This window comes from Pygocentrus nattereri, chromosome 23 (assembly GCF_015220715.1).
Source record: "Pygocentrus nattereri isolate fPygNat1 chromosome 23, fPygNat1.pri, whole genome shotgun sequence".
Lineage (NCBI taxonomy): Eukaryota > Metazoa > Chordata > Actinopteri > Characiformes > Serrasalmidae > Pygocentrus > Pygocentrus nattereri.
The window spans coordinates 8,379,327-8,404,124 of record NC_051233.1 but is presented as its reverse complement, the minus strand read 5'-3'; the positions used below and the strand labels follow the sequence as shown (position 1 = coordinate 8,404,124).

General features: G+C 41.2%; 1 protein-coding gene across 1 annotated transcript; it reads right to left on the bottom strand.

Annotated features, from left to right (window-relative positions):
• Positions 1-634: 634 nt before the first annotated feature.
• On the bottom strand, positions 635-20,117 carry LOC108430437 (zinc finger protein 850). The gene is made up of 6 exons (XM_037533681.1): positions 19,851-20,117; positions 17,163-18,301; positions 11,067-11,134; positions 7,825-8,569; positions 7,625-7,753; positions 635-1,943 (listed from the first exon to the last, which is right to left on the bottom strand). Exons 2-6 carry the CDS (start codon positions 18,231-18,233, stop codon positions 1,086-1,088), a joined length of 2,871 nt encoding a protein of 956 aa, XP_037389578.1. The 5' UTR covers positions 18,234-18,301; positions 19,851-20,117; the 3' UTR covers positions 635-1,085.
• Between the last annotated feature and the right edge of the window lie 4,681 nt (positions 20,118-24,798).

Below are 24,798 nucleotides of genomic sequence, written 5' to 3'. Positions count from 1 at the left end.
AGAAATCAGTCAAACCCTGGTCTCCTGGGTCTCTTCTGTGGCAAGATCAAAGATTTCCGTCAACACTGATGCTCATTATAATTGTAGAGCAAGAGGAGAAGATATCAAGAATTCGCATACTGTTCATATTATAGCGTTGTACCATTGTACCGTATTTCCTTTATAACCAAGATATTTACAAATGAGAACAGTGTGTACATTTGATTATGAATAGAATAGCGAGTACATTGGCCTGTGATGACTAATTAAACTGTTCTTGATATATAAAATTTCTGAACTTTGAAAAAATATTCTCATAGTCATGCACTCGTAATCGAAGAGTAGCATAAAGATTTGAGCAAATTTGACAAGGACCAAATTGCTATGTCCACACAACTAGGTTTTTCAAATTGATGGAAAATGTACTATAGATGGTTCTATATAAAACCTTTCTGAAAAGAGTTCTACATACCACCCAAAAAGGTTCTTCTATTATTACAAACTAGACATAACTTTTTTTCGTGCTACATAGAACCATTTAAAAAAAAAGGTTCTATATAAAAGAAAAACCTTTTCACGATGCAAAGAACTCTAATCATGCAAAGGGTTCATTGAGTGTTCATGGTTCTATATAGAACATTCTTCTTTATGGCATCCAAAAGGGTTCTATTATTGCAAGCTTGACATCATAACAATAGCAGAAACCAGAGTAGAGCCGCTACACCTCTACATTGAAAGTAGTCAGTTGAGGTGGTTCAGGCATTTGATCGGGATGCCCCCCAGATGCCTCCCCATTGGGGTTTACCAGGCACAGTTAGCTGGGACAGGACCTCTGGGTCGTCCTAGGACCCACTGGAGGGATTATATCTCCAAGTTGGCCTGGGAGCAGCTTGGGGTCCCCCAGAATGAGCTGGAGGAAGTGGAGGGGGACAGGATCATCTGGGATTCTCTGCTCTCCCAAGCGCTACCACGACCCTATCTGGACTAAGTGGGTAAAGATGATGAATGAACATGCTGACTAATTGCGCTCTCTCTGAAATGAAACTTGCAGTAATGGACAGATGATACCCAAGATATGATCAGCAAGGAGTGATCAGGGTAATCTATCAGGATAACAATACAATATTGTCATACTGTCCAACCCTACTCTGAGCACCGATGCTCTTCTCTCTCGTGTGGATGTCCAGGTGCTGCTGGAGAATATGTTTCTGAGTGAAACTTTTCCCGCACTGTGAACAGTGATACGGCTTCTCTCCTGTGTGAATGCGCTGGTGCTGCTGGAGATTAGTCCACTGAGCAAAACTCCTCCCGCAGAGCGAGCAGTAATATGGCTTTTCTCCTGTGTGAGTGCGCTGGTGCTGTTGGAGATAATCCCGCCGACTGAAACTCTTCCCGCACTGCGAGCAGCTATACGGTTTCTCTCCAGTGTGGATGCGCTGGTGTGTTTTGAGATGACCCACTTGATTGAAACTCTTCCCGCAATCTGAGCAGTGATACGGTTTCTCTCCGGTGTGGATGCGCCGGTGTTGCTGGAGAGTATGTGAGTCAATAAATGTCTTCCCACACTGAGAGCAGTCATACGGCTTCTGTCCTGTGTGAATGTACTGGTGTTTTTGGAGGCTGTTCTTATGGATGAAACTCTTCCCACACTCTGAGCAGCAGTGCGGCTTCTCTCCGGTGTGGATGCGCTGGTGGAGCTGGAGATGACCCACCTGAGTAAATCTCTTCCCACACTGAGAGCAGTCGTACGGCTTTTCTCCGCTGTGAATGAGCAGGTGCTGTCGGAGAATGCTCTGACGGGTGAAACTCTTCTCGCACTGCGGACAGTGATATGGTTTCTCTCCTTTGTGGACGCGCTGGTGTGTTTTGAGATGAGTCTCGTAAACAAAAGTCTTCCCGCACTCAGAGCAGCGATACGGCTTCTCCCCTGAGTGAATGAGCAGGTGTCGCTGAAGACTGTTCTGCTGAGTAAAACTCTTCCCACACTGTGGGCAGTGGTGAGTGGGGGGGTTTCTTCTTGTCCAAGCCTTTCTGGTGGGGAGCAGAGCACCAGGAGACATCTGCTGATCTCCCTCGACTTCAGCTGCTGGGGGCATGTTCTGATGGACACAGTGAAATTCAGAGTAATTGTAAAATTCATGAAAATGGGTAAGGAATCTTCACAACTTTCATAATACTGAAAATTTATTTGCAGCATTTTCTATACAATTTAAGTGTCCCAGATGAGTTTAATTATATAACAGTGAAAATATAATCCTATATGTTTTTTTCCCAAAGCATCTATAGATGAGTTACAAAGTGACACCACTAAAACAATGCAAAATGCCTTTTTTCTCCAGAAGGTCGTGCTTTTATCACACAAATCGTCCTAAATCTACACCAGAAGGAATCTCACAACTGCATGTTTGTTTTATCAGATTTTACTGCAATGTCATTTTCAAAATGACCACTTTAAATGTCAGTCCACCTTGTAGATGTAAAGTCAGAGACGACAGCTCATCTGCTGCTGCACAGTTTGTGTTGGTCATCCTCTAGTCCTTCATCAGTGGTCACAGGACGCTGCCCACAGGACGCTGTTGGCTGGATATTTTTATCATTCTCAGTCCAGCAGTGACACTGAAGTGTTTAAAAACTCCAGCAGTACTGCTGTCTGATCCACTCAGTCCAGCACAACACACACTAACACACCACCACCACGTCAGTTTTACTGCAGTGCTGAGAATGATACACCACCCAAATAGTACCTGCCCCTTGAGGATCCATGGGGGTCCTGACCACTGAGAAACAAGGTAAAACGGGGCTAACAAAGCATCAGAGAAACAGGTGGACTACAGTCTGTAACTGTAGAGCTACAAAGTGCAGCTATATAGTAAGTGGAGCTGAAAAAAATGGACAATGAGTGTAGAAACAAGGAGGTGGTCAGAATGTTCTAGTACAAAACTATCTGTTCAAATTCGATTAGATTCTTTTACTGTCCTCCAGAGAAATTTGATTGTGCCATTCTTACACTGCCCTGGGACATACAAAATCAGACATTTGAAAAATGACATATATTTGGCTAAACACCGTCAAGACAAAACAAAGCACAAGCAACAAGACCAAGTCACCAAGTGAGGCCTGCACCAGTTTCTCTCCATCAGAGGAGCCTTTGAAACACCTATTTAAACAGGGTAGCTTGTCAGCTGATATGGCTGAAAGTACAAAGCTTTCTGCAAAGCTGGTTTGTTTACACACTAATGTTCTGAATCTCCAGCCTGATGGGCATAGGGTAAAGACAGCGGGTGATCTGGGTCCTGAACTGTTGTGGTGGCCCTTCCTAAAGCAGCCTTATTGTTTAGATTTGACAGGCTGTGTGTGGGAAGGCCTGAGTTTGGAGGGAATGTGTGTAATGCACAACAGTTTGAAAATGTATGACACTTTCAACACCACAAAGAAACTGGCTGAACGGTACAGGATAATATGTTCCATTATGCTTCTATAGAGGAGCAAAAGCAGTGGAGATGCTGCATGTGGTGGCCTTAGCTTTCTAATGACAAAGTCTGTACTGACCTCTCTTATACAGGTCCGTTACATGTTGGTCAAAGCTGACTTTATTGTCCAGATTGAGTCCTAAGAGTTGCCTAAACCGGTCTACCACCTCCACGTCCTCCCCCTTGATTGTGACTGGGTTGTGAACAGTGCAGTGGGAGTTTATCTCCTTTATCTTGGAGACGTTCAACCTGCAGATGGTCACCTGTGCCCCGCTGAGTTAGATGGGAGATGGAGTAACGTTACTGACGGTTACTGTCTGTGAGAAGTCCGAGTGTGACGTCAAATGTCTGATAACCACCAAACAGTGTATTTATCCAGGATGAGTTCAGCAGAAAAACCCTTAAAAACCCGGAATAACACCAACCACAGCGTTACCTGCCTGCCTGCACCATCCACCAACCGCACTAAAGCAACAGAAATAAAGCAACAGACCAGTTTCTACTCCTCCATTCAGAAGCCACGCAGCTTCCACACCATCCTCCTCCAACCTCGGCTGACGGCTCCGTTTGCTGGACCTTCAGAAACGAGTTTAATCTCAGAAACGAAACACTACCAGAAATGTTTACTTACATCTCTGTGCGTGCTCAGATGACGTCCGACTCACAACCGCAACCACCAAACAATCGTTCCGCCCAAACTTTTTCGTTGTTTATTTGAAGTCTATCCCAGCACCGCTGGAACTCATCTGGATGTTTCCTGTTCTTACAAGCTAGACAATAGCAGAACCCTTTTTTTTGGTGCTATGTAGAGCCATTTTTAAATATGTTCTATATAGAACCATATGTAGCATGTTCTTCATCAATCTATGGAACAATTTCACCCTGCAAAGAACCGTTTGAGCATGAAATGGTTCTAAAATGAATCACTGCCTTCACTAAAGAACCCTTGAAGAACCATCTTTTTTTGAGTGGGTAATAGACTAATCATAAACCCCTAAAGGAAAAAAGCCCATCATGTGGTCAATAAAATATCTTGCCTTCTGAAAAGTTATTTGCTTTAGAAAGTGCAGAGGCTTACAACCAGCACATTCCTGGGCTAAAGATGGTTAATATGTCATCTATGTATTAACAATATATATACACTGTTGTCAACATACAGTTATAGTCTAAATGAGATTTTAGTTCGATTTGATTTGATTTATGTAATACTTTGATTTACATTTATTCTTTTTATTATCAACTCTTACTTTTTAGTTACTGTGGAGTTACTACTACTAAATCTACACCAGAAGGAATCTCACAACTGCATATTTGCAGTAAAATCTGTTAAAACAATGTCATTTTCAAAATATTTTGGGTTATTCAGTATTACATTACTTAAAATGATTTTATTAAAGATTTTTATTAAAACAGTTCATGTTTCAAAGGTCCAAATCCATAGTAAATCTTAATTATATCAATAAATTAATGGCTTACAAATTATTGAAACCACTAGATGCTTACAGTGACTTGAAATATACTCACATTGCTAAAAATGTCAACTTAATTACATCATCGTGCTATTAAGCTATGGCATTATCTGTCTAGTTTGATCATTTTCTCCTTAAAAGCAAGCATGACTTTAGTGAACTGGAACACATTCAGATGATTACAACATATATAATGTGTTACTATATTATGTGCTGACATTAATACAGTATCCTTGGAAATTTTGCTATTCGGTTTATAATATAATAAAGGAACATAATGTTAAATCTTAAAACATTATACACCATTTTACTAAACTACTGTATGAGGACTTATTATTTACATTTTCTGTTCTTTTACATTTATTTTATTACCTATGATTTTTATCAACTAATAATCAACTATTTTATCTGTCAGTCATTTTATTTTTGCAGTTTTAAAAACGTGGCTGTATCTGAGGTGCGTCTCAAACCTTTTCTGAGGTTTAATGCAGGCAGACTGTAATCCAAGCACATCTTCAGCTCAATATTAATTAATTCATTAATTGAGACCCTTATTAGCCCCACAATGGGGAAATTTCACCTCTGCATTTAACCCATCCGTGAAGTGAAACACCACATACACTCTAGTGAGCGCACACACACTAGGGGGCAGTGAGCACACTTGCCTGGAGCGGTGGGCAGCCCAATCCGCAGCGCCTGGGGAGCAGTTGGGGGTTAGGTGTCTTGCTCTAGGACACTTCACTCAAGTGCTCTCGGCTCTGGGGATCGAACAGGCGACCTTCCGGTCACAAGGCTGGTCCCCTAACCTCCAGCCCATTTATTTAATTCAATATACTTATATGAATGAAATGATGGTGAACAGGTTCATGTAGCCTAATAGCCTTTAAAAAACCACACCCAAAGACAAACACACACTGCAGAGAACTTGATAACTGAAACTAATAGAAAGTATACAGGCTCGCCCAGTGGTGTACCCAGAGTGTAAGGACTGAAGGTGGAAGAATTAGGAGATATGAATGTTTAATAAACAAATAAGCTGAGTCAGTGTGTTATCCGTGCATGCCCGGCACAACAGTTCTTTATTATTTTGGGGAGAAAAAAATGTCATCATTGCCATTTTCAACTTATCTTTATTTCCAGCAACAACAGATTTTTTTTTAATTTAGGGGGGGAAACACCTGGTTGTGGCCTGTAACACACTTAGCAGCCTAAGGATACTCCACTAGGGGGAGCTGTGAGCACTCATATACTGAAGCTTTTGTGTAGATCATTGAAAGAAAGAAAGCCACCACAGGGTTTCACGATTGCAGTCAAACGCAGAGTACATTTGATGCTGCTCTTGTTTCAGTACAACAGCTGTTTACTGATCAGAATAACAGAAAAGCAGCAGAAGACGTACAAATCGAGAACAAGGGAATGCATTTGGGAATAAAAAGAACAGCTCAGAATATACAGTGGAAAGCTCAACACTGCGAAAGTGAAATTAGTTTTTGTTTTTGTTGTATATTCACGATTTACATTTGGGACTGTATATTCATACATTCTAAAGCACAATCTACCACTGGTGCATTCAAAATGTCTAATTTACAAAAAAAAATTTCCAGAAACATTTGGACTAAATGCAATAAAAACAACACCATGTGCTTTGTTCATTTTCTTTAACCTTTATCTAACTGATAAAAGCACAAAGAAATGACTGACCTTTCTGGCTGACCAACTCGATTGCATTTTATACATTTAAACAAGTTTGAATCTGGTGCCTGCCGCTCTCAAAATAAGTTGAGAGAAGAGCAAAATAAAAGTGAAAAGTTTACAGGATATTATAAAGTTTCACCGTTTTGAAACATTCCAAGATAAGTGGATGCACTGGTAACAGGTAGAGAGATCATGATAGGGTATAAAAGGTGCACCCACCAAAGTCACTTTGTACCAAAGTGTATGAAAGAATCCTCACAGTTCAAAAAGAACATTTCTCAATGAAAGACTGCAAAGAATTTAGGTCTTTTACCATCTACTATACATAATATTGTGAAAAGATTTAGGGAATCCAGAGAAATCTCAGTCTGTGTAGTGAAAGGCTGGAAACCACTGTTCAAAGTGCATGACCTACAGGCCCTCAGATGGCAATGCATGAGAAACCAACAGGCTACTTTGTTAAATATAGCCACCTGGGCTTGGGAGTACATCAGAAAACTGTTGTCACGTAACACAATCAAGAAATACAACTTGAAACTATTACGCAAGGAGAAAGCCATAGTTCAACTCCGTGCAGGAACGCCGCTGAGCAGGTGAAGTCACGTATCAAGCAATGAGCAAAGATTTTACTTGGAAAACTGCAACAATTAGTGTCCTCAGTTGCCAAGTGTTAAAAAAGTGTAATTAAAAGAAAAGGTGATGTAACACAGTGGCAAACATGCCTCTGTCCCAGCTTTTTTTGAGTGTGTTCTGAATTCTAAATTAGTTTATATTAACAAAATAAAATGAAGTTGGTCAGTGAAAACAGTGGAAATCTTTTCTTTGTGCATTTATCAGTTAAATAAAGGTTTAAGAGAATTAACAAATCACAGATTCTTGTTCTTACTGCATATCACGAAACTTCTCCGGAAATGGGTTTCGTACTATAGCCTGTCACTTGACCCTAAGTGTCGAAAAAAGCATTTATACCGACACCATCTGATCAGTGAGTGCACCGGTGTTGTAACAGACTAGAATTATAGTATAAGTCTTCCCACATTGTGAACAGTTAGATGGTTTTTCTCCTGTGTGAAAGCGCTGGTGGTGACAGAGGTGACTCCACTGACTAAAACTCTTCCTGCACTGCGAGCACTCATACGGCTCATACGTGTGAATGTGCTGGTGTTGCTGGAGAGAATCCTGATGAGTAAAGCTCTTCCCGCACTGTGGGCAGGGATACGTTTCTCTCCAGTGTGAACGCGCTGGTGCTGATAAAGATAACTCAGCTGATTAAAGCTCTTCCCACAGCGTGAACAATAGTATGGCTTCTCTCCTGGGTGACTGCACTGGTCCTGATGAAGATGATTCCGCTGAGTAAAACTCTTCCCGCACTGTGAGCAGTAATACAGTTTCTCTCCAGTGTGGATGCGCTGATGAGTTTTAAAATTGCTCTCCTGACTAAAGCTCTTCCCGCACTGTGAGCAGTAATACAGTTTCTCTCCAGTGTGGATGCGCTGATGAGTTTTAAAATTGCTCTCCTGACTAAAGCTCTTCCCACACTGTGAGCAATAATACGGTTTCTCTCCAGTGTGAACACACTGGTGCAACTTGAAATTAGTCACACGATTAAAACTCTTCCCGCACTCTGAGCAGTAACAGATTTTCTCACCTGTGTGAACGTGCTGATGCTTTTTGAGGGTACGCATGTCTACAAGGCTCTTCCCACACTGCGAGCAATCACGCGGTCTTCTCTCTCCGGTGTGAACGTGCAAGTGTGTTTTAAAGGAACTTCTGTCACTAAAACCCTTCCCACACTCCGGGCACTCGTACAGCTTCTCTCCTGTGTGAGTGAGCTCATGTTTCTGAAGACTGTGCTTTTGAGTAAATCTCTTCCCACACTGTGGGCAGTCATACGGCTTCTCGCCAGTGTGAACGCGCAGGTGTCTCTGGAGACCAATCTGCTGAGTGTGTGTCTTTCTGTTGGGGAGGAGAGCACCAGCAGACACCCTTGACTTCATCTACCTGACGTTCTACTCGTGGTGGCATGTTCTGATGCATTTGTCGAAGTTAATCTGAGTTGGACACAAAGAGCTAGATTTAGTCAGAACCTAAAAGTCCACTCTGCCAAAACAATGCTATATTTTCTCAGAACGTAGACATGGAAAGCCATCAGAAATGTTAAATGACGCACTGTCAGAATTAGTTATTACACTTTAAATATTTACATTTACATTTACATTTACAGCATTTAGCAGACGCTCTTATCCAGAGCGACTTACAAGAAGTGCTTTGTCAATCTAGAGAAAGTATCTTTGCTAGTTACCAACAGGTTAGAGAAAAAGACAGTCCTGAGCTCAGATACTGCTAGAAGCAAATATGTCACTGCAGACACCAAGAGAAAAAGAGAGTTTAACGCAGAACTCTGAGACATTCAATGCAAACAATAAGTAATTTTTTCAAAAATACGAGTCACCAAAAGTAAATCATTATTCAGACACAAAAAGATACAGATCTACAACAAGAAGGTAACCACACTGGACAAAAGTACTGGGATACACCTCTTGGTCAACAATTTCAAGTGTTTCATTCAGTCTCATTGCCACAGGTGTATAAAATCAAGCACCCAGCCATGCAGTCTGGCTTTACAAACATTTGTGAAGGAATGTGTCATTCTAAAGAGCTTACTGAATTCAAGTGTGGTGCTGTGATAGGATGCCACCGTTCCAACAAATCAGTTTGTGAAATTTCTCCTAGATAGTCCACAATAAACTGTGAGTGGTATTATTGAAAAGTGGAAGCGCTTAGGAACCACAGCCACTCAGCCGTGAAGTGTCAGACCACATAAAGCACCAGGAGCTTCACGAGATGGGTTTCCAAGGCAAGCTTACGCTTTACGCTTAGCACAACTACTCTCAGAATAAAGGTACTAAACGGTCACTGGGGTGGTACGCTTAAAGGGTAGGTCTTAGAACATTACTGTACCATATTTCATTTCTTTTATATTTTTCTTTATGTTGTATTGACTCCACACACCTGTCAGGTCTCCAGACACTTTATTTTTCTGTTTTGAAACATTAGGTTGTAAAAAGGTACAAATATATACTTTTCCTTTGAAAAAAAAACAGTGAACAGTTGACCCTTTAAACCACTTTCTGTACATGTTACAAAAAATCCCCTTCAAGGGTTCTTTAGTAAAGGGAATGGTTCTATATAGTACCATGGATTCTATATAGAACCATGTAAAGCATAAATGGTTCTTCAGATTGATACCGAATGTGTTGTAACCACCTCTGTACAGAACCTTTTTGAAAATGTTCTATACGACACCTCTTTTTGTTATGATGTCAAGCTTGTAGTAATATTAGAACCTTTTTGTGGCTACAGAGAACTATTTTCTTGGGGGTTTTTTTCTCTGTACCATCTTTTTAAGAATGCACCATTTACATGGTCCCTTTTTTCTCACGGTGTAGAACAAAAAAAGCCTAAATCAGTCAAATGGAAATAAATATATAACCAACCAAACAAACTTCTGTGTTCTGAAAGAATCATTTCTACTCCTGCAGCTTTGACTCCCACCCAGCTATGAAAAGAAATCTACAGTGAGGAAAAGTCAAAATATTCCATTAAAACAGGTTTCATCTATAAATATACGCGTCACCTGACAGTCCAACCCTCAGCACCTCCGCCAGGAGACCCTCAGCACCTCCTCCACAGCTCGACCCTCAGCCCCTCCGCCAGGAGACCCTCAGCACCTCCGTCACAGCTCGACCCTCAGTGCCTCCACCAGGAGACCCTCAGCACCTCCGTCACAGCTCAACCCTCAGCGCCTCTGCCAGGAGACCCTCAGCACCTCCGCCACAGCTTGACCCACAGCACCTCCGCCAGGAGACCCTCAGCACCTCTGTCACAGCTCAACCCTCAGCACCTCCACCAGGAGACCCTCAGCACCTCTGTCACACCTCGACCGTCAGCACCTCTGCAAGAAGACCCTCAGCACCTCCTCCACAGCTCAACCCTCAGCACCTCCACCAGGAGACCCTCAGCACCTCTGCCACAGCTCGACCGTCAGCACCTCCGCCAGGAGACCCTCAGTACCTCCGCCACAGCTCTACCCTTAGCACCTCTGCCACAGCTCGACCCTCAGCACCTCCGCCAGAAGACCCTCAGTACCTCTGTCACAGCTCGACCCTCAGCACCTCCGCCGCAGCTCGACCCTCAGCACCTCCGCCACACCTCGACCCTCAGCACCTCCACCAGGAGACCCTCAGCACCCCTGTCACATCTCAACCCTCAGCACCTCCGACCAGGAGACCCTGAGCACCTCTGGCACAGCTTGACCCTCAGCACCTCCACCACAGTTCGACCCTCAGCTCCTCCGCCACAGCTCGACCCTCAGCACCTCCTGCAGGAGACCCTCAGCACCTCCGCCACAGCTCGACCCTCAGCACCTCTGTCACAGCTTGACCCTCAGCACCTCCGCCACAGCTCGACCCTCAGCACCTCCTGCAGGAGACCCTCAGCACCTCCGACACAGCTCGACCTCTGAATAAAACAGTATAAGAAGTGTTTACATAGCAGCCGCTGTTCAGTACGCGCTCAAATCATGTTCGGCTCGCAACCGGGAGCACCAAACAACTGTTCTGCCAAAAAATATACCAATACTACGGTGCCCCGCAGGTGACATGCCGTATTAATAAAAATAATGCGCTGCCAGGCCGTATTCATTCTGTGGGAATGAGATCCTAATGCATGGCCATGACTTAGTGAGGCGTGGGAACAAGATAAGTCGTGGCCATGATTTATTAAGGCCTGGGAATGAGACCATGCTTTATTAGCCTGTGGTTAAGGCTTACTAACCTCGTTTCCACACCTTACTAAGTCGTGGCCACAACTTAATTATCTCATTCCTATGCCTTGTTAAAACAGAATGTCATTAGTGGGGCTCAGTACTACGGAGCCCAGCTGGCGACATCCTGTATAAATAAAAATAATGTGTGTTCACGCCTTAGTAAAGCGTGGGAACAGGATCCTAATGTGTGGCCACAACTTAGTAAGCCATGGAAATTAGATGATTAAGTCTTGGCCACGCATTAGGATCTTGTTCCCACACTTTACTAAGTTGTGGCCACAACTTAATCATCTCATTCCCATGCCTTACTGTGGCCACACATTATTTTTATTTATACAGAATGTCACCAGCAGGTTTCCGTACAATACAATATGAAACGTTTTCTTCTTTGTTAAAAGTCGATTCATTTTCCTGCAAGGGGGATGAAATAGTAATGCAACCACGTCCTTCCCAATGCAGGGTCTTTTATGAATAACCCAATTGTTTTATGGTGCACACAAGAAGGAAAAATAATTAATAATCAATTCATGATCAGGAAAAGGAAATGGATAAAGAGTAAGTAAGTACATTTTATTTATATAACACATTTAAACCAAAAAGGATTCCCACCTTCCGAACACCACTACCATACAATGTACAGACCTGTTCACACAACAATGTTCACACAACAATGTACAGACCTCAGTCCACAGATCAACGACTGCTAAACGCTAATTGATAAAAATATGTTTTAAGCTTTACTTTAAAACCAGTCACAGATGACGCATGCCTGATGTCTTGGAAGGCTGTTCCAAATTCTTGGTTCTTCACAATCCCCTTTTCGTTTAAAACAAGACTGAGGAAGTTAAAAGTGATTGAGACGCAGACCTTAAAGATCTTGAGGGCACATATATACAAAGCATATCCTCAACATATGCAGGTGCCTGACCATTCAAAGCTTTAAAAGCCATCACTGCCATTTTATATTGGATTCTGTAATGCACTGGGAGCCAGTGTAAAGATGCTAAAATTGGAGTAATGTGCTCTCTTTTCTTTATACCAGTGAACATTCTGGCCGCAGCATTTTGAACTAGTCGTAAACGAGCCAGAGATGCTTTGTTAATTCCAAAATACAGTGCATTACAGTAATCCAGTCTAGATGTCACAAAGGCATGAATGACTTTTTCCAAATCTGAAGCATTAAGAATTAAGATTGTCCTAAGCTGGAAGAAACTGGCCTTGACTGCTGCATTTATTTGCTCATCAAATTTTAATTCAGCATCAAAAATCACCCCAAGGTTTTTAACTTCTGTTTTCATAAAGAGTACAGATGAAATAATCATCATGAAATACAGTACTTAATTAAATACCCGAAATAAATACTTTATGCTGTTTGGGAAAACTGATAGCTCATAAGCCTTAAATGTGAACTCCACCAACCTTTTAAAATTCTACATAATTAAATGAGATGTGAACAAAGTCATTCAGAGTGGTTTGGTGTGAAATGCTCTGTTCTAGAGAAACTTACAGAACTGTTCATAGTGGTGGTGATAGGAACCAGACGTCAACCTCTAAAAGCTCCCTCACAGGAAGTTATTACATGAAATGGTTCTGAATACACAGCCTGATGTCTGAGGTGTTGGTTTTTTGATAGTTTTGTGGCCAGGTTTAGACTTGAAGTGTTATTTTAATCCATTTATTTTAATTCATTCATGGTGGAGGGATACAAGCAGGATGTTGTGAGGCAAAATAGTCCCCTAAGAAAACATACTATTCCAAATTTTCCACTATTTAAGCATCATCAACATTTCATATAAAACTCAGAAGACAAATGTAGGTTAACTAGTGGTTTTGGACAGTAAATGACTATAATTGCGTTGTAGTCATGGCGACCCCTCGTTCCCATTTCACATTTAACCACTCTGAGATGTAAACAGTGATTCAGGGACTAAAATATTTAGAAAATGTAAAACACTTGATGGAATTCCCCTTTAAGCACTGTTTGTACCACTTACAGCTAGATGGTCCTGCCCCTATGCACCTTTTACATCCCCGTTTGATGCACGTCGTTTTTGTGAGGCTTTCACTTAAGATGTCAATTACTGATGTTTTTATTGCATTCACATTTCAGATCAACACTCAACAAGGCCCTGGATGTACTCTGCTACTCCAACACCAAGCACTCCCTTAGATGGAGCCATTAGCCTGCTGGCTAAGGTAATTTCCTAAACTTGCACCTTAAGAAATTAAACAATACACATGTAGTGTACAAAGAATAGTTTAATAAACCACACCTCCCATAACAGACAGTTTTGCAGAAAATGAATCAATTATTTTCATCATATACATAATTGTTACACAGACATAATTATTCAGTTATAAATAAGTTTCAAACTGACCAAAATAGAAAAACACCTGCACTCATTTGAACATATCTGGGAAATGTTGTTAAACTACATGTGCCCATTGAATATTTCTTATTATTTTAAGGCAAAAACAAAAAGTAATATTGGACAGAATGTAAACAGGCCTGTCACAATTACTGCATAATTATCTCATCGCAATTATTTAAACTGATTGCAATTATTTTTGCCAGGTGTTAGCTGCCACAATTATACAATTACATCACAACAAAAAGAAGGTCTGTTTTTATTAGCTGTGTTCAGGCAAATGTGCAAATAAAAGAAAGCAGAAAACACAGACAACATTTGACCAGTGCTGTGACACCAGAGGGCAGCAGTGAGCAATATTTGTTTGCTTAGCTCAAGCTGTCTGTCTACATTTAGGACAGTGGACACCAACCCCGCCCTTGGGGATCTACCTTTTACCTCAAGCCTAAATCTAACAGACCTCATTGAGCTAATTAAGGACTTCTGAAGGCAATAATTAGATACATCAAGTAAGGTCAATCAGCCTGTTAGTGCTGCAGCTAAATCTGCAGGAAGGTAGATCTCCAGTAGTCGGTGAGCACTGATTTAAGAGCTGCATATCGACAGCAGGAAGCAAGGTTTGCATTTTGGAACAATTTAAATGTATTCCAATATATATATATATATATATATATATATATATATATATATATATATATATATATATATATACACATACATACATACACACACACACACACACACACACACACACACACACACCAACCACTTTATTAGGTACTGTTCATTTGCTTGTTAACACAAATAGCTAATCAGCCAATCACGTGGCTGCAACTCAGTGCATTTAGGCATGTAGGGGTGGTCAAGACAACTTGCTGAAGTGCAGACCGAGCATCAGAACAGGGAAGAAAGGTGATTTAAGTGACTTTGAACGTGGTGTGGTTGTTGGTGCCAGACGGGCTGGTCTGAGTATTTCAGAAACTGCTGATCTACTGGGATTTTCACGCACAACCACCTCTAGGGTTTACAGAGAACGGTCCGAAAAAGAGGAAATATCCAGTGAGTGGACGAAAATGCCAGAGGTCAGAGGAGAATGGGCAGACTGGTTCGAGATGATAGAAAGGCAACAGTAACTCAAATAACCACTTGTTACAATGAAGGAATGCAGAAGACTGTCTCTGAATGCACAACATGTCAAACCTTGAAGAAGATGGGCTACAGCAGCAGAAGACCACACCAGGTGCCACTCCTGTCAACTAAGAACAGGAAACTGAGACTACAAATCGCATGGGCTCACCGAAATTGGACAATAGAAGATTGGAAAAACGTTGCCTGGTTTGATGAGTCTCGATTTCAGTTGCGACATTCAGATGGTCGGGTCAGAATTTGGCGAACACATGGATCCATCCTGCATTGTATCAACAGTTCAGGCTGGTGGTGGTGGTGTGATGGTTTGGGGGATATTTTCTTGGCACACTTTGGGCCCCTTTGTACCAACTGAGCATCGTTTAAATGCCGCAGCCTACCTGAGTATTGCTGCTGACCATGTCCATCCCTTTATGACCACAGTGACTACTTCCAGCAGGATAATGCACCATGTCACAAAGCTCATATCATCTCAAACTGGGTTCTTGAATGTGACAATGAGTTCACTGTACTCCAATGGCCTCCACAGTCACCAGACCTCAATCCAATAGAGCACCTTTGGGTTGTGGTAGAACGGGAGATTCGCATCATAGATGTGCAGCCGACAAATCTGCAGCAAGTGCGTGATGCTGTCATGTCAATATGGACCAATATCTTTGAGGAACGTTTCCAATACTTTGTTGCCAAAATATGCCATGAAGAATTAAGTTCTGAAGGCAAAAAGGGGGTCCAACGTTTTACTAGCAAGATGTACCTAATAAAGTGGCCGGTGTGTGTGTGTGTGTGTGTGTGTGTGTGTGTGTGTGTGTGTGTGTGTGTGTGTGTGTGTGTGTGTCAATTTGCTGTCAGCTAAAATTTCATGATCACGACAGGCCTAGATGCAAAGCACCTCATGGACCTGGCTTGTAACACATTCACACATTTTTCAGACTTAAGATTTTCGCGGAGGGGGCGCTGTTAGCACTCTTGCAACCTGTAGTAGTGAAAGAAAGGAAACCAGCACCAGCAAGATCTCACAAAGACACGCTTGGAGTGTCAAACTGTGTGCATTAGTGTTGTCAAAAATATCAATATATCAATACATCTTGATACTGAACATTTTGAATTGAAAGTACAATATTCAGTTCCCACAGTATCAACACAAATTCCATATTAAGCGCTTATTTTGTGCTCACAAGGACTTCCATAATGCACCATTAGCGAGGAGGTCTCACTAGCAGTGCGGTTTGTTATGCTAAAATTGCAGTTACAGTAAGTTCACAGCCTTAGAAACTCTTAGTCAACAAAGAAAACAGCAGGACTGCTCTGTGGACATACTTTGACTTTGAAGCAAATAAGGATGTAAAATGACATGACCAAGAAAGTATGGAGACGGTGCTTCAGTCAGTTCCAGCCAAGAGAGCTGACACATGAAATTGGTCAAAACACCCTACATAACATTCTAGACAGGATATTTTGATAGGCTAAATCTCCTTACTAAAAGACACTACAAGCATTAAAACTATGAAGCTGAAGTCAGCTTCTCATTCGTCAGTGTCTTGTTTGAATTTTCCAATTCCACCTTAAATGAAGACGCCAGAATGTAACTACTGCACCATTTAAGGAGGAATGAGAAAGTATGAACAAGAAGCTGGCAAATAGGAAGTTAACTTCAGCCTGCAGGTAGGACAGTTTGATAGTCTATATGTCTATATCAGAAAATGTTATCATTAACATGTTAGCATTAAAATAATGAGATATTTTCAGAGCCTAAAACAGCTCATCAGGGGGAAGTAGTAAAATTAAAAACACACACCTGACCATTATAGGAGAAATTTTACATTAATTTGGATATTCTTAGCCAAAAAAAATAAAGACTTTCAATTTTATCTGCCTTTGGTATCAAAAACGGTATAGGACTTCAATTTATTTAAAATTATTTTATCAAATTTGACATTTTTAGTATCGTGACAACACTAGTGTGTGGGTAGAGAAAAGCCTGAAACATACATGCTGCCAAAGACCTGTTTAATGATATCAGTATATACATTATCACACGTTGTGATTGTAAAGTAAAATTGTCTTTGTTGTACACACACACACACACACACACACACGAAAAATCCCCAATGCGTTCTCTCTGAATATAATTGATAATAATTTATAATAGTATATAATAGTTTAGCTAGTCCTTTACACTTAATTATTAGCATAATAACAGCGTTCATAAAGTTACACCAAGAGCACTCACGGGCATCTCTCCTGCGTGAATGCGCTGGTGCCGCAGGAGACTATTCTTACGAGTAAAACTCTTCTCACACTGAGAACAGCAGTACGGCCTCTCTCCTGTGTGAATGCGCTGGTGCTGCTGGAGACTATTTTTATGAGTAAAACTCTTTCCACACTGTGAACAGCAAAACGGCTTCTCTCCAGTGTGAACGCGCTGGTGTTGATTCAGATTAGCCCACTGAGCAAAGCTCTTCCCGCACTGTGAGCAGTAATACGGCTTCTCTCCTGTATGAAGGCGCTGGTGTTGATTCAGATTAACCCGCTGAGTAAAACTCTTCCCGCACTGTGAGCAGTAATACGGTTTCTCTCCAGTGTGGATGCGCTGGTGTGTCTTGAAATTGCTCTCCTGATTAAAACTCTTCCCGCACTCTGAGCACTGATACGGTTTCTCTCCTGTGTGAGTGCGCTGGTGCATTTTAAAGTTAGTCACGTGATTAAAACTCTTCCCGCACTCTGAGCAGTAATACAAGCTCTCGCCTGTGTGGATGCGCTGGTGTTTTTTAAGTGTACGCAAGTCAATAAATCTCATTCCACAATGCAAACAGTCGTGCGGTTTCTCTCCTGTGTGAATGTGCTGGTGTGTTTTGAAAGAACTTCGGTCACTAAATCTCTTCCCACACTCTGGGCACTTGTACGGCTTCTCTCCTGTGTGAGTGAGCTGGTGCTTTTGGAGGCTGTGCTTTTGTGCAAAACTCTTCCCACACTGTGGGCAGTCGTACGGCTTCGCTCCTGTGTGAGTGACCATGTGGTGCTGGAGATGACCCTGCTGAGTGAAACTCTTCCCACACTGCAAGCAGACGTGCGGCTTCTCTCCTGTGTGAATGAGCAGGTGTCGCTGGAGACCTATGTGTTGAGTAAAATTCTTACCACACTGTGGACAGTGGTGAGTAGGGGGTTTTCTGCTCATCCATGTCTTTCTGTTGGGAAGGAGATCACCAGGAGACACTCGCTGTTCTTCCTTGACTTCCTCTGCCTGACCTTCTTCTCGGGGTGGTATGTTCTGATACATTTGTGGAAGTGAATTTGGGCTGGACGCAAAGAGCAAGACAAGACTTGCAAAAAGGTTGACATTTATATCTAAAGGATGAAAAAAGAAACTGAAATTCAGAGAAAATGTCATTTTACGTATTAAAGACTATACAGAGAACACTAAACAACACGCCTGCTGGGGTGTTATCTGTTACTTACATAAACCAAAAGTAAGGCACAGATTACAGCCCAGCAGGCATTTTTGGATGCCAGATTGTTGTGACAACACTGTCTCTCACTGTTCAGTCAGGGTGTTGAACACAAAAGTTCAATTTTCAATCCTGCACTGGGGGGGTGTAGCGATTCTGAAACTGAGACCAAAACCACCATACTAACATCCAAGGTCCCACCCTCACAGCCCCCCAGCCAAAGCCACTTTCAGAGTGTATTTATTTATTCATTTATTTCTTTATTTATTTGTCTTTAATTAATTTTTTGTTTACTTAGTCTGGTCTTTAAAGAACTATTATGCATGCATTTTCATTTACATGAAGTTCATTTTCTATTTTATTCAGCATTCTTCTCTTTAGTGTAGTTGGTTGTATTGACTCCACACACCATCTCACCTCCAGGCTTTTATTTTATTGTTCTGATTTAAAATGTTTGGTTATAAAAAGGTACAAATACATTTTCCACTAGGAAGAATTCAAGGAAGGTTCACCATAGGACCTTAAAAACACTGCTGTAGCTTTGAGGGTACACTTACATTGTTTGTACCTTGATGAATGAATAATGAACCTGCATAGTACGTTTATTTCTCACAGTGTATGTTCATATATAAATATTAAAAGCAAACTGAAACTGTCGTTCGAATGATATTGATGAACAGATGTTGCCTATGTCCGTGCAACGTTAAAATACTGTTGATAAACAAACAGTGACCAACAACCCAACGCCACAGCACTTAAACTGACTCCAACACAGAGACAAAAACTTATAAATAAAAATAATGCATGGCCACGACTTAGTAAGGCATAGGAACGAGATAATTAAGTCGTGGCCATGACTTAGTAACGAGATCCTAATGTGTGGCCACAACTTAGTAAGTCTAGCAATGAAAAAAAAACGAATCCCTGACCACAGCTTAATAAGGCATGACCTTATTAAGTCGCGGCCACAACCTAATTATCTCATTCTCACGCCTTACTGAGTCGTTGCGACGCATAAGGATCTCGTTCCTACGCCTTACTAAGTCGTGGCCACGCACTGTTTTTGTTTACAAGTGACGTCACCCGCGTCAGCTTGATTTTCCCGTTGTGAAAACACTGCGCGCCTCGACTGACCAGGTCCACCCACCGGGCACAAAACGGACCCACCAGTCAACCTGTTCCTCTCCTGCCACACGCAGCTAAATCAGCTCTCGGCACGAGTAAAGTCCGCTTTTAAAAACCGCCTTTAAAACTGTCACAATAACAGCATCTCAAACCTAAAAGTCTCAGAGCATCAAACAGCTAAACAGCAGCTCGTCCGCGCTCCTACGGTCACTTACCAGCCAGACAAACTCTACTAGGTTAATCGCCCAAGTCTGGATATTTAAAACCACCGAGTTTACAACAAATTATTCAAATATAGAACAGAGACAGAGATGTTTACTTACACTTCACACTCACACACTAAACCTGTGCGCGTTCACATCGTGTCCGAGTCACAACCGGAACCATCGAACAATCGTTCCTCCCGCTCTGCAATGTCTTCTTTTTTTGACTGAACTCTTCCCACACTCTGAGCATCTGTAGAGACTCTCCTGTGTGAATGCGCTGGTGTTTTCTAAACGTCCTCATGTCGATAAAATCCATCCCGCACTGTGAGCAATCATACGGGTTCTCTCCTATGAGAACAGGCTGGTGTGTTTTGAAATAATTCCTGTCTATAAATCCCTTTCCGCACTGTGAGCACACATAAGGCATCTTTCCTCAGTGAATGAACTGGTGTTTTGGGGAATATTTCTCGCCACACTGTGAGCAGACGTGTGGCTTCTCTCCTGTGTGAAGGAGTTGGTGTCTTTGGAGATTCAGGCATCAAGGGGGGGGGGGGGGGGTGGGGGGGGGGGGTTGGGGGTTCTATTCGCCTGTGTTGTTTTATTGGTGAGGAGAGCATCAGAAGACATTTCCTCGTCTCCTATGACTTCAGCTGCCTGACGTTCTCCTTGTGGTGACATGTTTTGACGTGTTAGACCTGGACACACAAAGCACTTGTCATTTATTTCTACAAGACTATAAAAAAAGGGCAAAATATTTGGATTCGGAATGTTATAACCACTGGAAGCAATGCTACTGAAGAAAAAAATACATTTTCAATTATTTTCATTTCAATCAATACTGATCAATATTGACAACTGGAATTGGAACTGGAGATCAGGGCAATACATGGGATGTGCAAAAAAGCTTCAATATAAATATCATTAATACATGTTAAACAGTGACATGGGTTCAGGTCAAAGCATATATTAAAGAGGAATTACACCCAACTACTTTCAGCTAACGCCGCCCCTGAGAGGTCTTATGAGGCTGCCTAGTTTTCTACAGGAAGGTGTTTCTGATAAAGCAGTGTGTCTTGAGCCTTGCCAGTGTGAGCCACTGCCTGAAGCCGCCGAACAGTTAACATAGTGCCAGAAAACGAATAGCAGCGAGCAGCAGAGGTGTCCAAATTGCACAACGTTCCCTAGAACCGTGACAGCTCGCTTCTAATGATGTGTTCAGCAGGTCCATATTGTATATAAGTCCTGATTTCTCAGATGCACTGAATTCCAAGCGAATTAAATGGATTCCTTTGAAAACTCTCTGTACAAGTTTCATTCAGTTTGACATAAAGGTCTGCATCACCATTCAGTCAGGGTTGCTAGAGTGGCCCAAATCATTATGCTCTGAAAGCTGTTCATGGCACTTACAGCCGATTCAGTTCCCTCTCAAATTCACGCTCCCCTTCAAAAATCAAACGCTCGCTCATGCGCGCTCACGGAACAGACATCAACAGCAAGCAATTTAATGTTAACCTTTCCTGAACCATTTCGACTTCCGTAGTTTCTGTGTTGCTTGCTGTTATGTCTGTTCACTGAATCACGCACCAGAGTTTGAGTTGTGAGGGGAAACGTGAATCGGATGCAGCGCTGGCGGCTTTACGGAGACTCGCTTAATCTTTGCAACATCTTTATTATAAACTAAGCTTAGATTAATTGGGTTATTTACAGTTACTATAGACAGCAGCCTTGTGAGGTACTGCTGGGGTATTTAGCTCAGCGCATGAGTGTGGTTATCTCCCTGCTCCACGGTCCTATGCTTTCATATTTATGAGTGTGGCACAAGTAGGGCATCATCAGGGGGCAGTAACGCTGTTTGACTGACACCTCATCTGCGCCTATAGCAGAAGTGAAACAGAGGGGCGCTGCAGAGGTGAATGTGACCACTATAAACATATTTTTACAGTTTGGAAAGATGTTTTCACATTTCATGATGGTATGAAGACTGGTATATTTTATTATCACAGAGCAGCGCATTTCAGCTGTTAATGAAAAAAAGGTCTTCAGGTATTAAACCATTCATCCCGTCACATATTTAACAAACAGCCTAAAAGTTAATTGTCAATACTCTAGTAAAAAAAGGTCCTTTCAATACTATTGATCTTGTGGCGTGATAGAATATCACGGTCCCATTGTAAACACAATAATGAATAGATAACCTCTTTCCACCTCATCCCAAATGCAAAAATGACTGTAAATTTTTTTTTTTTAAATCTTTAGAGGTGGGCGTTATGGCAAAAATATAATATCACAATACTTAAATTTTCTTGGAACACAGGGAAAAGAATCGGTAGTGCTACATTAAAAAATACTCTTCAAAACTGAATGATTATTCAGTATCTGCCACGAAATCCAGTTAAACTGAACCAATAAAGTTTAAAATGAGAGGTTCAGTTTAAGATCTTAGCCATAAGTAATGAATGTGTCATGTTTCAGGTTATAAAGTTCTTGTTTGATAACAGTTTCCATGAATGAGATTCATTGTAAATAAGAGGGTGATTGAAGCTAAATGGTGAGGCATACTGTTAAGACATAAGATCTTTCTAGGTGTGTCACGATCATGAAATTTTAGGTGACGATTAATTGCCATTTAGATGCAGTTATCTGCAATAACAGAAACAGCCAAATTGGCTGATTAGATACAGCTGTCCATAAGTAATAGCTCCAAACTGGACCGAGCGTGAGCTCAAATAAACAAACACTCTTGCTCTTTATAGGTGCTGCAGCCAGAAGTCATCAGAAGTCAGAACTCCAGATGTGTCTCAATAAATGTGTTCGCCTGTTTATTGCAAAGTAAACATGATTGTGAAAGCTAACAACTGTGGAAAATAATTGTGGTCAGATCATATAATTGCAATTAAGCCAGCACGTAATAGCTATGAAAGGTCCAGGCTGTGTCCGAAACGGAATGCACCTTTGTCATGAAAGGTAACTAGGGCTGGGCAATATGTGTATCGTAGATATTGTCAGTCTTTATAGAACACTAAACAGCTGCATGTTTCTTTACAAGTATAATTAAGGCTTTTTAGTGAGTTTCGTTATACTTTAAAGGATAATCATTTATACTATTTTGTAAAGTTTTTGATGCTACTCTTTTAAAATGTGGCACTACTGTTTTTTTACCTGTACCAACATTTCAGATTTCAGACAAAATACCTTAACATATTGTATCTCATGAAAATTTCTTGAAGTATTGTGATTTTCGCCACATCGCCCAGCTCTACCTGCAACCGAATCTCATTTGGGATTTTGCCAAGATACCATCAGCTCACGGCCAGCTATGTGTTAGCGTTACGCTGCATTAGAGCTACTCTTTGTTGTGTGTCTATCAATCAATCAATCAATCAACCTTTATTTTGACTCGGAAGTACATTGAGGGCAACCCTCATTTTCAATGTAGCCGAGCATTTACAAAAACAGGGATTGACATGACAAAGAAAATAGTAACTACATTTAATCATTTTAAATTAAAAGAAAATTTAAAATAACAGTGAATAAAAGATAAAAGTAGATAAAAATAGAACTTGAGATTTTAAATGGTAAGAAATTAATATCAAAATAGATAAGAAATTAGTAAAGTAATAATGTCTAGCATACAAACCTTTTATAACCAAAATGTGGCGTTTTACATAAATTCACCCTTCGGCTCACAGAAAGAAGCACTAATGCTCAAAAAGGACGAACATTTCACTGGGATTGTAGGCTACACTGGTGGTTCATTAACCTCTTCAACTCCTTGAGACCACCGGTGGTTCCAAAATGCACGTCATGTTCTTCATAGGTTTCATATTTCATAAGCTACATTCAGAAGGTGGGGGATGTATCAGGCTGTAACTCTTCTTTCCAGTCAAATAGATGGTGATGTCATTTTAAACCCTTATAATAAGTTTTTTTGGTCTACTGGAAGTCGACCCATTTTTTTTAATAATCACATATCTAGTAATATGTGTAGATCCTAAAACACATTCTGTTCATTTGAGAGGAGCTTTAGAAATAAATAAATAAAATTTATTTCATGCAGTTACTCAATAATTTACCTTACGATTTGGTCATGCAAATTCAGGTGGACAAACCAAAACATACCCTGGAGAATAAGCGGGCTCTTTACTAAAGGCAACGATTCTGTATAGAACCATGAGTTCTATGCAGACCCATTTTATACTTAACTGGTTCTTAGCATGGTGAAATGGTTCTTCAGATTGATGTGTTGTATATAGTTCCAAGTAGGACCTTTATGCAAATGGCTCTAAATAGCACCAAAAAGGGTTCTTCCATTGTTACGATGTCTGCTTGTAATCATGGAAGAACCCTTTTTTGGTGCTGTATAGAACAATTTGCAAAAAGGTCTGAAACGGAACCACATACAACATATTCTAAATCAATCCAAAGAACATTTCACCATGCAGAACCCTGAAGAACCACCTTTTTAAGTGTTTATCCTACCTAATCACTGGCTTACCTCGACTTAGTATTTATTAGCAAATATACACTTTGATTATATAAAAACAGAAAGAAAATTAAACGAACCACTGCGGGAACCACAGCAGCTGCTCAGTCTAGATTAATGCGTTTCTGGGGTTTTTCTCCAAACTAAGGAATCTCTGCATTTGATACGTTTCGTTTTATTCATCAGCGCAAACTCATCACATCTAGATTTAAGTGTCCACAAAACCAAGAAAACACTTTCCATACAACATTTTCAACATAATACCGTAAAATAAGTGTTTATTAACCAAACCTTCCTAAATTCAGCCATGTCACTCCACTGCTGCGTTCCCTTCATTGGCTTCCTGTAGCAGCTCGCATCAGACATAAAACCCTGATGTTGGCCTACAAAGCCAAAAATGGTCCAGCTCCTTCCTACTTGAGATCAATGGTGAAAGCTAGATCCGTACCCAGAGACCTTCGTGCTTCAAGTACGGCTTGACTTGACCCACCATCTTGCAGATCACAAGGAAAACATGCCTCCAGACTGTTCTCTGTCCTGGCACCAAGGTGGTGGAATGAACTTCCCCTAAGTGTCCGAACA